General features: G+C 51.7%; 1 protein-coding gene across 1 annotated transcript in view; it reads right to left on the reverse strand.

Moving 5' to 3' along the window:
• LOC119247832 (maestro heat-like repeat-containing protein family member 1) overlaps positions 1–13,440 on the reverse strand; it is a 47,353-nt gene that overhangs the window by 13,529 nt on the left and 20,384 nt on the right. Inside the window, exons 20-32 of the mRNA XM_054696541.1 lie at positions 12,660–12,776; positions 10,418–10,540; positions 9,901–10,053; positions 8,769–8,891; positions 8,390–8,469; positions 6,975–7,110; positions 5,319–5,408; positions 4,693–4,797; positions 3,121–3,256; positions 2,567–2,664; positions 1,913–2,062; positions 559–713; positions 200–335 (exon numbers count right to left, since the gene is read on the reverse strand). Of these exons, the coding sequence (XP_054552516.1) occupies positions 200–335; positions 559–713; positions 1,913–2,062; positions 2,567–2,664; positions 3,121–3,256; positions 4,693–4,797; positions 5,319–5,408; positions 6,975–7,110; positions 8,390–8,469; positions 8,769–8,891; positions 9,901–10,053; positions 10,418–10,540; positions 12,660–12,776 (1,602 nt within the window). The remainder of the gene's footprint in view (positions 1–199; positions 336–558; positions 714–1,912; positions 2,063–2,566; positions 2,665–3,120; positions 3,257–4,692; positions 4,798–5,318; positions 5,409–6,974; positions 7,111–8,389; positions 8,470–8,768; positions 8,892–9,900; positions 10,054–10,417; positions 10,541–12,659; positions 12,777–13,440) is intronic.

Consider the following 13,440-nt stretch of genomic DNA (forward strand, 5'->3'; position numbering starts at 1 on the left):
CAGCACACAGCCCCACGTCTGGTCTCTGGTCCATGAAGGGGAGTTCAAGTGCTCATGGAAGGCTGGATGTCAGGGATGACTGTGCTAGCCTTCCATTTTACTCCTCCCTGACGCTGTTCCCTCCCTGACGCAGAGCTTCAGCTCTGCCCCTCAGTCCAGCACAGTATGTTCCAGGCTCCCACTCCTCCCTGGTGCTGACCGCCACAGACTGGAAGGCCATCTCCAAGGTTTCCTCTTTGGGGTGCGGCTTTTCCAGAATGCTTATGAGCAGCAACAGGATGCTGATTGTGCTCTCCCGCAGGGTGCCAAATGCCTTCCACACATTCAGAATGGTTCTGCAGGACAGAGACAGCTGTAACATGGGCCCTGGTGACGGAACCCTACTCCTAGGGCTGGGCTGGTCTTGGGCCAGTTCTCGGGGTCTAGAGGAAAGGAGGCCAAAGAGGACTGGGCCAAAGAACACAGAGATGACATCTGATTGGTGTCACAGAGAAAGCATCTATGGGCAGTGACTTTTATGCTGGAGACAGGGGTTGGGAGGCATGCCCGGGGAGGTACCTATCCCAAGGCAGGGGCTTGTTGAGCAGCATGGGCACCACGGTGTGGGTGTTGCTGCCTGCCAACCAGCACATGGCCTGCAGGGTCTCCTCCTTCGTGTTGGGCTCCAGCTGTGAATTGAGCCGCTCAAGGATGCCCTCCACAACCTCCTCAATCTGCAGGGCAAGGCAGAAGAATCTCAGTGTTGCCTCATGGGCTGGCAGCATTGGAAGCGGCGTGGGGTGAAGGAAAGATTACTCAAGGTCCAAGTAGTGAGAGGCCTGGAGGGGCTACACCAAGGAGGGCTGGGATTCCGCACCTCAGGAATGCTTTCTTAGCTTCCATCCCTCCACCCCCCCATCTTCCAAGGCCCCAAATTCAAGGAACTTCTTTGTCATCCCACCAGTCACTCTTCAGTAGAGTTCTGGGTGCCAGGCAAGAGAGATCAGCAGGGGCCACAAAAGGAATCCCAGAAGTTGGTGCCAAAGTCGGCTACAACAAATGCTGCCCACAGACCAAAACTCCAGGGAGGGGCTCCCAGGTGGCTCAAGAACAGGAGACTCCCCCCTGCACCCCCAGGAAAGAAGGCAGAGCCTGGGAGACAAGGCATGGCTTCCTTTCCCAGAAGACATCAGCTTCCACCCAGGGACACTGGCACTGGGCATGGAGGGAGAGGCCTCTCGGCTCCTCTCACCTTCGTGACATAGGAGGCTTGGGGCGCCCGTTTCACTTAACACAAAAAGGACATGCTCAGAGACGTCCTCCCGCTTTGGGGGCCAAGGCCAGATATGTCATAGAAATGAGCAAAGATCTTGGGTGCAGATGTCAACGGAAGCGCCCGAGCCATGGGCGAGGGAGAGGCCCCTCAGAGAGCCCTCTGGGCCTCCCTTTCAAAGGTTTGTTTTTGATATTGTTGTTGTTTTAGTGAAATGAAAAATGTGGTTTTTATGCAAACTTTCCTGTTTTTATGCTAGCATGAAAGAAAACTCATTAAAAGATCAGTGTTAATCTATGAGCTTGCTCTTTGCAGTCCACAGCCTTAGCCGTCACAGAGGTCTGCGTCTCCTGCCACCCCAGGGAAGCAGATTCACCCAACGTGCCTCTGGCTACCAGGCCCTCCAGCTGCCTCCACCCTTGAACTAGGGAACTAGCCCTTCAAATAGGAGGGACTACATTTAGGAGCTCAGGGTTACAAACATCAGTGGGAACACGGAGAAAACCTAGTACAAGCATCCATCTCAGAGGGGAGTGGATTAAAGCCTCCTGGGGCAGGACTTGCTCCAGGTCCCTCAGCTGGTTAGAAACAGCCAGGAGAGCGTTCCAGGCTCCTGATGTGCAGGGCAGACCCTCCCCCGAAAGGTGCAGCAGCACTCACCTTTATCACGTCTTTGCCCCGCTCTTTCAGGACAGCGCTCATCAGCTGGGCTAGCGCCAGAGACACCTTGGCCCGGCTGTCGGTCAGGCCCTCTATGGCCGTCAGCACCAAGGTGGTGACCTGGATCTTAGTGAAGTACTCTGCAAATGCCTGCAACAGGGTGGGGTCCGACCAGGTGCATCTGGGTGTCCCTGCCTGAGGGAGCTAACCTTCCTGGCTCGGACAGGAGGAGGAGGCGCTTCTCTCAGAACATGAGATACTTTTGACCTCGGCCGTCCTGTCTGCCTAGTTCCCAAGGACGCTTTCACTAGAGACAGCCTGGGGACAGGAGGGGAAAACACTGATCTCAGATGCAACAGAGGGCTCAGAGGTCAGAGGCTGCAGCGGCAGAGCCCTGGGACAGAAGGGTCAGGGCTAAGATCCTAAATGCTGTCTCTTTGAGGCCTGGGTGGGAGCTGCACTAGTGGGAAGCCAGTGCTCCTGGTGAGACTGGTGATGAAGGAGGACCCCCAGGGGGCACACATGGCAGGGAATTTGAAGCTCACATCAAGTAATAGAATGGGAAGGGGCATGGGGTAAGAGAGCGCCCCCTCAAGTCCACAGCCTTATGTACCAGAGGCCGCTCTCCCGCTGTGCCTGACCCTGCTCCCTCACCTTGGCGATCTCAAAGGTGCTGTTATAGAACACGTGGGCACTATAGATGCCACTCTTGCTGTCCTCTTCCCACAAGCCCTCTTTCTTCCTTGCCATCTCTGAAAACAAGACACACAAGCCCATGCCTCAAACACACAGAGGCTTCCCAGGTTCCCCTCTACTCTCTGTCGGGGACCTGGCCTAGTCCCAGATACCATGTGCACTAAGTCAGCCTGGCAAGACGGCTGTCCTGGGGGCTGGGATAGAGAACAGACGCTGGGTGGGGAATGGTGCGAGCTCGTGGCAAAGGAACCCTGTCTCAGAGCAGAGACGGAGCCGGCCAGAGGGCTGCACTCAGCCAGGGAAGCCAGTGCTAAAGCACTGTTTCCTGGGCAGGTGTTCTGTCCCAAGTGGGCATCTGCAGAGGTTGGGGGCAGGTTCCTCAATGGAAGTCAAGTACTCAGGTAACTTCTTGTCACTTGCTTTTCTGGATTATTGTGGGGGTGGGGGGGTATGGCTGGGTCAAAGAGAGAGGCCCAAGCTGGGGGGTGGGTGACAAGTGAAGTTGTCCATACGCTTTTGCCGCAAGAGGATACAGTAGAGGTTGTAGACAGCCTGGGCGGACAGGAAGCAGATGTTGTCCACAGGGTCCTGACAGCGCATGGCCAGAAGCCTCACCAGGCGTCCCAGCCGGGTGAACTCGATTTTATTCTGAGAAGGGGAGTTGAAAGTCACAAGCTATCCCCTAAGCTGAGTTGTTTCAGGAAAACTATTAGGAGGAAGGGATGTGTGTGCCAGAGACACTCGAGGTGAGGTAGGTGAGGAAAACAGGAACTCAATGGCTAAGTTGTGACTATAAAGGACTTATAGTGTCATAGACTTGGAATGATCTTACATTATCCCCTTTGTGTCTTGACACCACACTCTTCCTCTAAGCTTAGTTCAAATGTCTCCTCTTTCAGGAAGCCCTCCCTGATTCCCTCTCTTGATAGCATTTGTATTTCAACCTTGTATTCCCACTACATTTGGTTGGTAATTCATGATCATCTTCTCTGGAAGTCTGTTCTATGCATTTCTCTCCCTCAATGGACTCTGAGATCTTTGAAGACAGGGGACTGTCAGGGTTGTCTACGTATGTATCCATGCATGTCACCTCTTATCCACTGTCACATCTAACATGCGGTCTGGCACAAGGGGAATATTCAGAATCTGCTTATTGAGATGAATAGAATCAATCTGAACTTACAGGAAGGAATTGTCAGAAGGGAGAAAGGGGGCTTCCCTGGTGGCTTGGTGTTGGGTCGGGAACGCGCCAGCACATTCCCAGGGACACGCTGAGGGATGAGTCGTGAAGCAGGTTAGCAAGGTAAGACTTTGCAGCTAAGTGGGCAGCCCTCTTCTTATTTATTAGGAGTAATAAACAAGCAAGATTGTTATTATTATGTGACAATGTCAGGAAGAGCAGGGTCCAGTGGAGACAAAGGATAATCAACTTTATGGGGAATTGGAGGGACATGTTGGCCACGTATACGGGGAGGACTTCTGGGCTACTTCCAGACCACCTCAGACCATGGCCACACAATTGATCAGTGGCTTCCTAGGCATCCCCAGCTGCCTTGGTGCTTTATCCAAATCCTATACACACACACACACACACACACACGTGTGCATAGAGAGGCCATACACACACAGGTACAGAGGCCCCAAGTAGTAGAGAAGCCACAGCTTGGGGGTTAAATCTCAGTGCTACCACTTTGACTCACCCCCCCCCCCGCACCCCCTACACGACAGCCTGAGTTCCATCCCCGACACGTGACCTAACCCACAAGGCGCAGCAGACCTCTCCTGTCTCGCCCGCTGCTCCCCTCAGCAGTGTATTTCAGTAGATCAGCCCATTCTGCTCCCCACACTGTCTCTGGGGAATCCGATCACCCCCACCACCTCTGGCCTACACCCCAGTTCTTCTATACAAAAATAAATAAATAAAATCTTTAAAGAATAAAGGGAGAAAGGAGAGAACAAGAAAAGATGCACAAGCGAAAACAGAGGACCGGGCCAGGGACTGAGACTAGGTAATACATATGATGAAGTTTGGGGAGGCAGGAATGAGGGTGACCAGAGGGGGCCCGAGGGCAGACTCCACTCACATCAAAGTCCTTCATCTTTGCAATGAAGCCCAGAATCCGGGCGGTGCACCACATGGCCCGCTCCCGCTCGCTGTCCTTCTGGGAATTCAGCCACGTGTCCAGAAGCTGGAGAGAGAAAGGGATGAAAGGAGGGGTCTCTGCAGTTGCACCCCTGGGATTAGGAGGGTAACCTTGACTCTTCTGCAAAGTATCGGGGCCAGACTTCTGAGAGCAGGAATTCTTTTACCTAGAGGCAGATTCTATGTGGGTCTGGCAGCAGAAACCTTCACTCCTCCAGCTCCCATTTTGCCTTGATGTGTGTGCTAGAAATCTCGGTATCTCCTTTCAGGTTTAAAGCAGTAGCTCTCAAGTTCTACTGACCCATTGGCTACAAGAGGCCAATAGATCCAGCATCCCCTATCATCTCCTCCCATTCCTCAGTAGGAAGAAGTTGGTGGCAACAAGGCAGAAACTGTGTTCTTAGAATCCAGGGTGTATTGTGTATCAATCAGCTTGAGAAATGAAATTGGAGATGATTCCTATGTGAAACGCAATGCATAGGAGTCTCACCAAGGGCCAAGTATGGGACCAAAATACCACTGATCCCAAGATCCAGCACCAACATGAAGGAACGCCCTCCCACTGACCTCCAAGCAGTGCTGGGTACGCGTGGGCATCTCAACAATCAGTGCCTCCGTCAGCCTTTGGAGAGCTTCCAGGGTCTTGCTGAGCATACTCTGAGGGGAGAGAGGGACTCAAGGATCAGCAGGCTCTCAGCCCCACCCCTCTCCTAACTTCCTTTCAGCGCACCCACTCTCCCAGGCCTTCCTGGAGAAATCCTGCCCCGCAAGTTCCAGTACATTTCAAGTGTCACTTTCCCACTGTGACCTTGAATGATACCTCTGTGGTTTTCACCAGGGCATGAATGTCTGCCTGACATGGTTTGTCCTAGTGGACTAGGAGTTCCCTGATGACTCAGCCACCCTCCACCCTCCATCACCACTCCCGAAGCTGAGCTCATTCTAGTCTCTACCAAGGGGGCAGCCAGACTGAAGCCTGGCTAGTGCCAGGGAGGGTAGAGGGCTGCTTGGCAGGGTGCAGGGGAGCTGATTCACAAAAGCTAGGATGGTGGATTTCTGCTTCTAACCTTTTAGTGAACTAAATGGCCCTCCCCGTAACCATATCAACCTGTAAAGAAAGCAGGTGGGCCTCCCCGGTAGCGCAGTGGTTGAGCGCTGGCTCGCGAAGCTGCCCGCAGCCTCTGCAGCGCCCCGGTTCGCTCCCCAGCTGCTCCCTGGCCACCGGAGGAGGGTCCCACATGGCGCGCAGACCTCTCCTGCCGCCTGCTGCCCCCCTCAGCAGTGTTCTTCGGTCCTTCTGCCTGCTCTGCTCCCCGCTCTGGCTCTGGTGAATCCTCTCACCCTCCCGCGCTTCTGACTGTACCCAGTGCTTGTATAAATAAATAAGTAAATCTTAAAAAAAAAAAAAGATAAAAAAAAAAAAGAAAGTTGGTGATCTGTCTAGAATGCTCTAGGGATCTGACTTGCTGCTGGGAGAAGCAAAGCAATCTTTGTGACCAACTTAGCTCAGCAGAAACTAACAAGGGAGGAAAGAGAAAGGCAACTTTCCCTGGAATAAAGTGCTCGCCATCAATCTACCTCTAGAGCAAAACGATCCTCACTAGGGCAACTGGCACCCAGACTGCTCCAAACATGGGGTAATCCTGTCAAAATACTCTTCTCATGTTAATCAGAACTATACTGAGAAAGGCTTGACCATAAAGAAAAACAAACCAATCCAGTAACCAGTAGAAAACTTGATTTTTTAAAATTCTTTTTAAAATTTTTGAAAATTCAGAGAACATGCAAAAGTTCCTAGGAATCCAGCATGGAAATGCAAATTAGAAAATCAGATCTCTCTTCCCTCCCTCCAGAACACACTGCAGGCAACAGATATCTTGCTCTGAGACTCCATGGCTTTATTTACCCGTCAGTGAAAGAGGCTTCAGTGAAATCACCTGTGAACCCGGCCATCAGGTTTCGATAGCACAGCCATTAAAAAGGAAGGGATGGCATGTCCAGCATTGGGCCAGAGTGTTTGCTAGTGGGCATCTAAGCACCCCCAAGGGGGAGGCGCACCTCAAGGCAAGCCCAGCAACCCCTTCCTCACGGGAGGGCCTCCTTCCCAGGCTGTTGTTTGTATTGAAGAAACGGGAAAATCCTTATGTAAAACCGCGAGACCTTTACTTCTCATTCTCTCGTCAATAAAAAGTAAAAACAAAGAGACATCGAGGACTCAATTACCACATTGGCCTGGGCCTCCTTGGTGCCAAACTCCTCCTTCGGCAAAACTTCAGCAGGGGGCAAGCAGAGCACACTCTTGAAGCAGGTTCGAAGTAGATCTGTTTTTTCTTCCACCTCCATGAAGGGCCTGAGCATGCTAAGATCCGGGCAAGCAGAAGTGTAAGAAGCAGTGGGAGGTGATCAGGAGGAACAGTTGAGGAAAGGCACAGAGAGAGAGGTAGTGGGGACAGAGTGACAGGTAGAAGCAAGATAGGATGAGCTAGGTCTCCCTGGTGGCACAGGGTTAAAGTCTCCTGCTACCAAGCTATCGCCAGCCGCTGCAGCACGAGTTCGATCCCCAGTCAGGGAGATACCCACATGGCACATCAGACCTCTCCTTTCTCGCCTGCTGCTCCCCTCAGCAGTGTATTTCAGTCAGTCTGCTTTGTTCTGCTCTCCACTCTGCCTCTGGTGAATCCTCTCACCCCCCACAGCACTGGTCTGTACCCCAGTTCTTGTGTGCATAAATAAATTAAATAAATCTTTACAATAGGTAAGATATGGAAACAACCCAAATGCACAAAAAAGGTAAATTCGTGCCATTCTCAGCAACATGGATGAAGCTAGAAGGGATTATGCTCAGTGAAATAAGCCAGAAGGAAAAAGAAAAATATCAGATGGTTTCACTTATGGCAGGAATATAGGGGAACCAAATAAGGGATCAGGAAAAAAAATAATAATAAAAAGAAAATTAACAGGTAATTATAAATCAGAGACATTCTGCAAGGGAGGGGGAGGTAGAGGAATCAAAACAGGACAGAGAAGAGCACAAGGGACTATGGTGATGGTTCACACATGAATGGGTGGTGGAAATTTTAAGGGGAAGACACCTGATAGGAGAAAGCGTACGAGCATACACTGCACAGAAATGAGCAATGATGTAAAATATATATATGTAAAATATATATATATATTCCTTTATATATATACAAAGGAAGAGACTAGAAGAAAAGATAACGGAGAGGGAAAGGAAACAGTAAGAGGAGGTAAATGAGTATGGACGATGGGAAGGAACAAAAGAGAGAGGGAGGAGGCACGGGGGAAAGGCGCTGGTATTTGGGGGAACATATATTCTTTGCTTCCCGGATGTGTTAAGGGAACGCGTGGCCAGTGGTAGAAGTGGAGGCGCCCAGCCAAGGACCGCCCTGGGCAGAGGGAGCCTGCAGGAAGCAACAGCACATGCTAGGGAGATGGGGTGGCAGCTCTTCCAGGAGCTTGGAAAATGTCACCCCAAAACTCCTGGCAAAGGAAGTGACAGACATCGCCAGTCTTGCCTGTGCTCTTGGGGATCCTATGCTAAAAGTCAAAGCAGAAAATAAGAGATGGGGTGTGAGTGGGGAAGGGGAGCTGAGAGCAGAGACGGGGGCACACCGTACCTGAAGTCAGTGATGATGCTCATGGCCTTCTGCCTGATGAGGCTGGAGAGGGTGGTCAGCGGTTCCTCCTTGATGAGCTCCTGGACCCCACCACCCAGCCCCAGAGGACCATGAGCATGTGTTCCTGGCCCTCCTCGCCTCCTCCATCCCCGCCTGGTCACAGGAAGGCGGGGCCTAACATCTCCAGAGGCTTCAAAGACTCTGAAGGAAGCACCTCTCCTTCCAAAAGGACTCACAGCCTTAAGGACAGGAAAGGAGGCACTAAGGTAGGAAAAGGACCCTGGGAGAGCAGGACTTCCATTCTCTGGGCCGAGCACGGTGGCTCCCATGAACCTCCCGCCCCCAACATTCCCACCCACGCCCCCTGAGCACCACTCACCAACATGAAGTCCACAATGTGTGATTTGTGGGGAAACTGGAACTGAAAGGCTATGGGGTGGGTGCTCAGGATGCTGGTCAGCATGGTCAGGGCGTCCAGGTAATCCTCCTTCAGCTTCTTATCCTGCACCCACCAGTGTGCTCAGGGGCTGGGCAGGCGTGGCCCGGGGCCCAGGGGCGGCATACACAAACCCGGGCGGGGAGCTCAGCCTTCTCTAACGTTCCCAAGGCTGAGGCTTGCATCTTCCCTCCAAGGGCAATTCAGGACAGGGAAGCTTGGGGCTTCCCTACAGGGAAGGGGTCCACCCCTTACCACACTTTCTGGAGCCCCCACCTCTTATAACTCTTACATTAGGTCAGGCCTAGCTTTCTGGTCTCTCCACGGCAAAAGTCTCCCAAAGGATGTCTAATTGGGTGGTAGATGATCACGGAGTGGATCTCTCTACCCTCAGGGTGCATGCTCAGGACAAACGGTGGAGGCCAGAAAATGGTTCAGGACTCCCTCTACCTCCCCTGAAAATGCCTTCCTAAGAGCATGTCAGGGATTTCAGGTATTGCTCAGCGCTTGGGGGAAGAGCGTTGGCCAAGAGCCCACAGGCAGGTTACAGAGTCGCCAGCAGGGAGGGAGACACTGTTCATCAGACCTAATAGGCTTGTGGGGGCCTCCCTGGTGGCACAAGAGGTTAAGACACAACCTATGAAGCTGTCCGCAGCCACTGCAGCACGAGTTCAATCCCCAGTCAGGGAGCAGCACGCAGGGCACAGCAGATCTCTCCTGTCTCGCCCGCTGCTCCCCTCAGCAGTGTGTTTCAGTCAGTCTGACTGTTCTGTTCGCCACTCTATCTGGTGAAATCTCTCACCACCCCCATACTTCTGGCCTGTACTCCAGTTCCTGCATGCATCAATAAATCAATCTTTTTAAATTTTTTCAAAAAATAAAAAGCCTGTGGTCTCCTACTCAGGCCAGTTTGAGTCTCAGAGTAGCAGAACGAAGCAAAAGGACAGAACTTCAGGAGAGGGAGTCCCTGCCATCGCCCGATCCCCAGAGTCCCCTTCTAGGCCAGTCCTCTTAGCCCCGGAAGGCACGAGAAGGCAGGGAGGGGCGTGGGAGCAGCAGAGCAGGCAGGACTCACCTTTTCCACAATGCAGTTGTAGTAGTGCTGCGGGATCAAAGCCAGGATGTTGTCCACATGGTAGTAGATGGCTGTCTTGCTCTCGCAGATGATCTTGCTGTAGCTTAAGTAGATGGTGCTACACACCAGCCCCCACTCCCTTTGCTGATGTTCCTGCAGGGGGGAAGGGGAAAGTTGCCTTCTCCTCACCTTATCCTCCTTATCTGATGAGGAAAGGGAGGTTCAGAAAGGAAAAGATTACCCAGAGGACTTGAAAGGGAAGATAAGGCCATGGAGTGGGGAGCAGCTGGAAAGGGAGAAATATGGTTGGGGGTAGGGGTGTTTGCAGGACCTGCAGCAGGAATTCCAGGGCAAGGGAAATGTGGGGGTGATGAAGCTGCCCACCATGGATCAGAGCCAAAGAGAAACTCTTTATAGGTGAGTCACAAGGCCTCAGAGAAGCGGGGAGACTGGGGTTATGAGGGTGTGTTAGAAGGCTTTGTGTGGGAGCTGGCGGATCCCCCGGGAACGCCATCACCTTCGGCATTAGGTTGATGTATGAGGTGTCCTTGTTGGTGAGCACAGCACAGTATACTTGCAGCTGGTCCAGAACCACCTTCAGGTGTCTCGTGGCCACGATACTGATTGCCATGGCAATGCCCTGTAAGAAGGACAGCCTCAACCACATGCTACAGCTCTGCTAGCCAGACATCAGCTGTGCTCCCCTGGACCAGGGGTTTAGAGAGAGGGAGGGAGGGAGAGAAAAGGGAAAGAAAAGAAATGGAAAGGAAATTTGTTTTCCCAGAATTGAACTGTAGAGGCAGAGAACCAACATTCTTCGAGAAGTAACCTAAGAAGTAAACTAGCGGCCTTCCTCGTGGTGCAAGGGGTTAAACGTCAGCACTATGAAGCTGTCCGCAGCCTCTGCAGCACGAGTTCGATCCCCAGCCAGGGAGGTGACCCACATGGTGCAGCAGACCTCTCCTGTCTTGCCCGCTGCTCCCCTCAGCAGTGTATTTCAGTGCATCTGCCTGTTCTGTTCCCCACTCTGTCTCTGGTGAATCCTCTCACCCCCACACCTCTGTCCTGTACCCTAGTTCTTGTATGCATGGATAAATAAATCTTAAAAAAAAGGAGTAAACTGGCCAAGATTATGGAACCGATTTGCACAATCTGGGGATTTCCAAACGCGACATCCCACAGTAGAAAATATGTATATGCATGAGGAACCCAGAGAAGGGTTGCTCTGAGGCGAGAGGAGGAGACGAACAAACCAAGCATGTTTTCACGCGGCCAGTCGGACAAGGGGTGGAGAGAGGGGAGATTTACAGATAGCACCAGCGTTTCTAGTCCAAGAGAACGGGAAACAGCAACTCTGAGTAAAGTGGGCAGGTGGAAAAGGTGACCTGTCTGGGGCTGGGGAAAGAGGAAGCAGTGAGTTCCTGGATGTGTCGTGTGTGACTCAGTGGCAGGACAACTAACTAGAAATGTCAGGTGCATCTGAAAGCTGGGGCGAAGTGTGGACCTGGGAATTGACAACCTGCTGGGAGCCCAGAGCACAGGAAACCTGGGGATGCTGCCTTTTCTGACAGGATCAGTCTTTTACCTTAAATCCCTCTGCCTCGTACAAGGCCTTTTGGACTGCAGTGTGAGCCAAGCCTCTTCTTGGGGCTGACCTAAGAAGGATAACTGGGCACAGAGCTAAAGGAATGCCCAGCACAGAGACACAGCGCCAGCTGTTTTCCAACCTGCTCATGGTGACAGATGCTCTGAGAATCTGGCAGGGCCGAGGTCTTGGGTCTTGGGGGTAGAGGGGAGGCCTGAGAGCGCTGGCACCAGCTCCACCAGCAACCAGCACTTCGAGGGCATCATGTGCCAGCCGTGGTTCTAAGTGCTTTCACGTTGTTAATCCTCAAACTCCTGTCCTGACACACAGCACTGATGTGGGGTTCCCGCCCACCCCAAGTGCAGATCTGGAGCTAATCATGAAGAAATAGGAGACAACCCCAGTAGGACTGGTGTGGAAAGTAAAAAAATGTCAAGTTCACGGAAGATAAAGGCTGAGCTAGTGCTCCAGATGAAAGACGAGTAAAGAGAAACGAGACAAGCAAAGTGCCGTGTGGTTCTGGACTGGATCCCAGAACAGAGAACAAAAATGTTCTTTTGCTCTAAAGAACATGACTGAGACCACCGAAAAATTTCAAATCAGGTGCACAAACTAGAGAATAGCACGGCAGCGACGTTAACTTCCTGATTCTGATCATGGTGCTGGTTCCATCCAGAGTATCTTTATTTTTAGATAATACACATCACGTGTATTTACACACATTTATACACATTTAGTGGTAAATGAAAATCATGAACTTTTCACAAAATGAGAGAGGGAATCGGGAAAGGTTAACATCTGGGAACCTGGGTAAAGAATAGACTCTACAGGTTCTCTTTTCAATAAATGTGAAATTATTTCAAAATGAAAAATAGTTTAGAAACTATCCTATGAGGGAGGAATCACAACCTCATTTTACAGAAGAAAACACGAGACACAGAGAGAGAGCGTCAGCATCTTGCCCAAGGAAACACAGTCAGCGAGGAGCAAAGCTGGGTTTCCAACCCAGTGTGCCAGGCCCAGGCTTTCGGCCACCCTGCCACCCTGCCTCTAAGAACAAAAGTGTCCCCCACCCGACACTGTCAAAAACACGAGACGGGGTATAAAACAATGGTATTTCAATAGCAATAGTTTCTTTTTCATGTCCCTCCCTTACCGGCGGCCTCCACCTCACCTCCCGCTCTGCCAAGTCCTCGTGGGTGGTCAGGACCAAGGCGGTGATCATCATCTGCACCAATGTCTTGTCACTTGAGGACCACAGGGTGAAGCCGAAGAATTTATACAGGAAAGTCTAGGGAGGTGGGAGCGAGGGGTCTTGCTTGGCTGGGCCTGAGGTTAGGAACAGCCACTGCGGGGCTGGCTTCGGAAATGCAGCCACACCCGCCCCCACCTCTCCTTCCTCCACCCTGTCCCTCTAGCTTTCCGGGGGCAACAAGATAAGGCCGTGACCCTACAGCTCAGGGACAGAGAGTTGCCTTTCTAATTTCTCGGCTTCTCAGGGCAGGGATGATCCTCTAGGAACTTTTCCTGATCCACATACTTCTCACTTCCAGCTAGGAATTAAAAACAGGTCCTAAAATTTGCAAAATTTTCAAATTGCAAATTTTGAGATTGCCTAATTGAAAAAGTACTTTTATATAACCTGGGTCTCTCCTGCCTCTGCATTTCAGTGGCCTTTATTCTTGCTTACTAAGCATTGCCCTCTCTGCCTTGAAACACCCATGTCTGCATTCTCCGCTCTCCTACGCCTCCAGGTGCCTGCATTTCCTGTATTGTCTTTCTGGAACAATCTTTCCCTGGCTCTTTAAAATGTCTTAGCTCCAAGATTCTCATCCTTGACATCGTGGCTAGTGAGCCTTCCCTGACCTCCGAGGTTTCTCTCATGCTCACTTTCCTATTTCTTTCCTTCAGAGCCTCATCTCCATGCATTTCCTGTGTGTGTGTCTCTGGCTAGT

This window comes from Talpa occidentalis, unplaced genomic scaffold, assembly GCF_014898055.3.
Source record: "Talpa occidentalis isolate TD23 unplaced genomic scaffold, MPIMG_talOcc4v2.1 talOcc4.16, whole genome shotgun sequence".
Classification (NCBI taxonomy): Eukaryota; Metazoa; Chordata; class Mammalia; order Eulipotyphla; family Talpidae; genus Talpa; species Talpa occidentalis.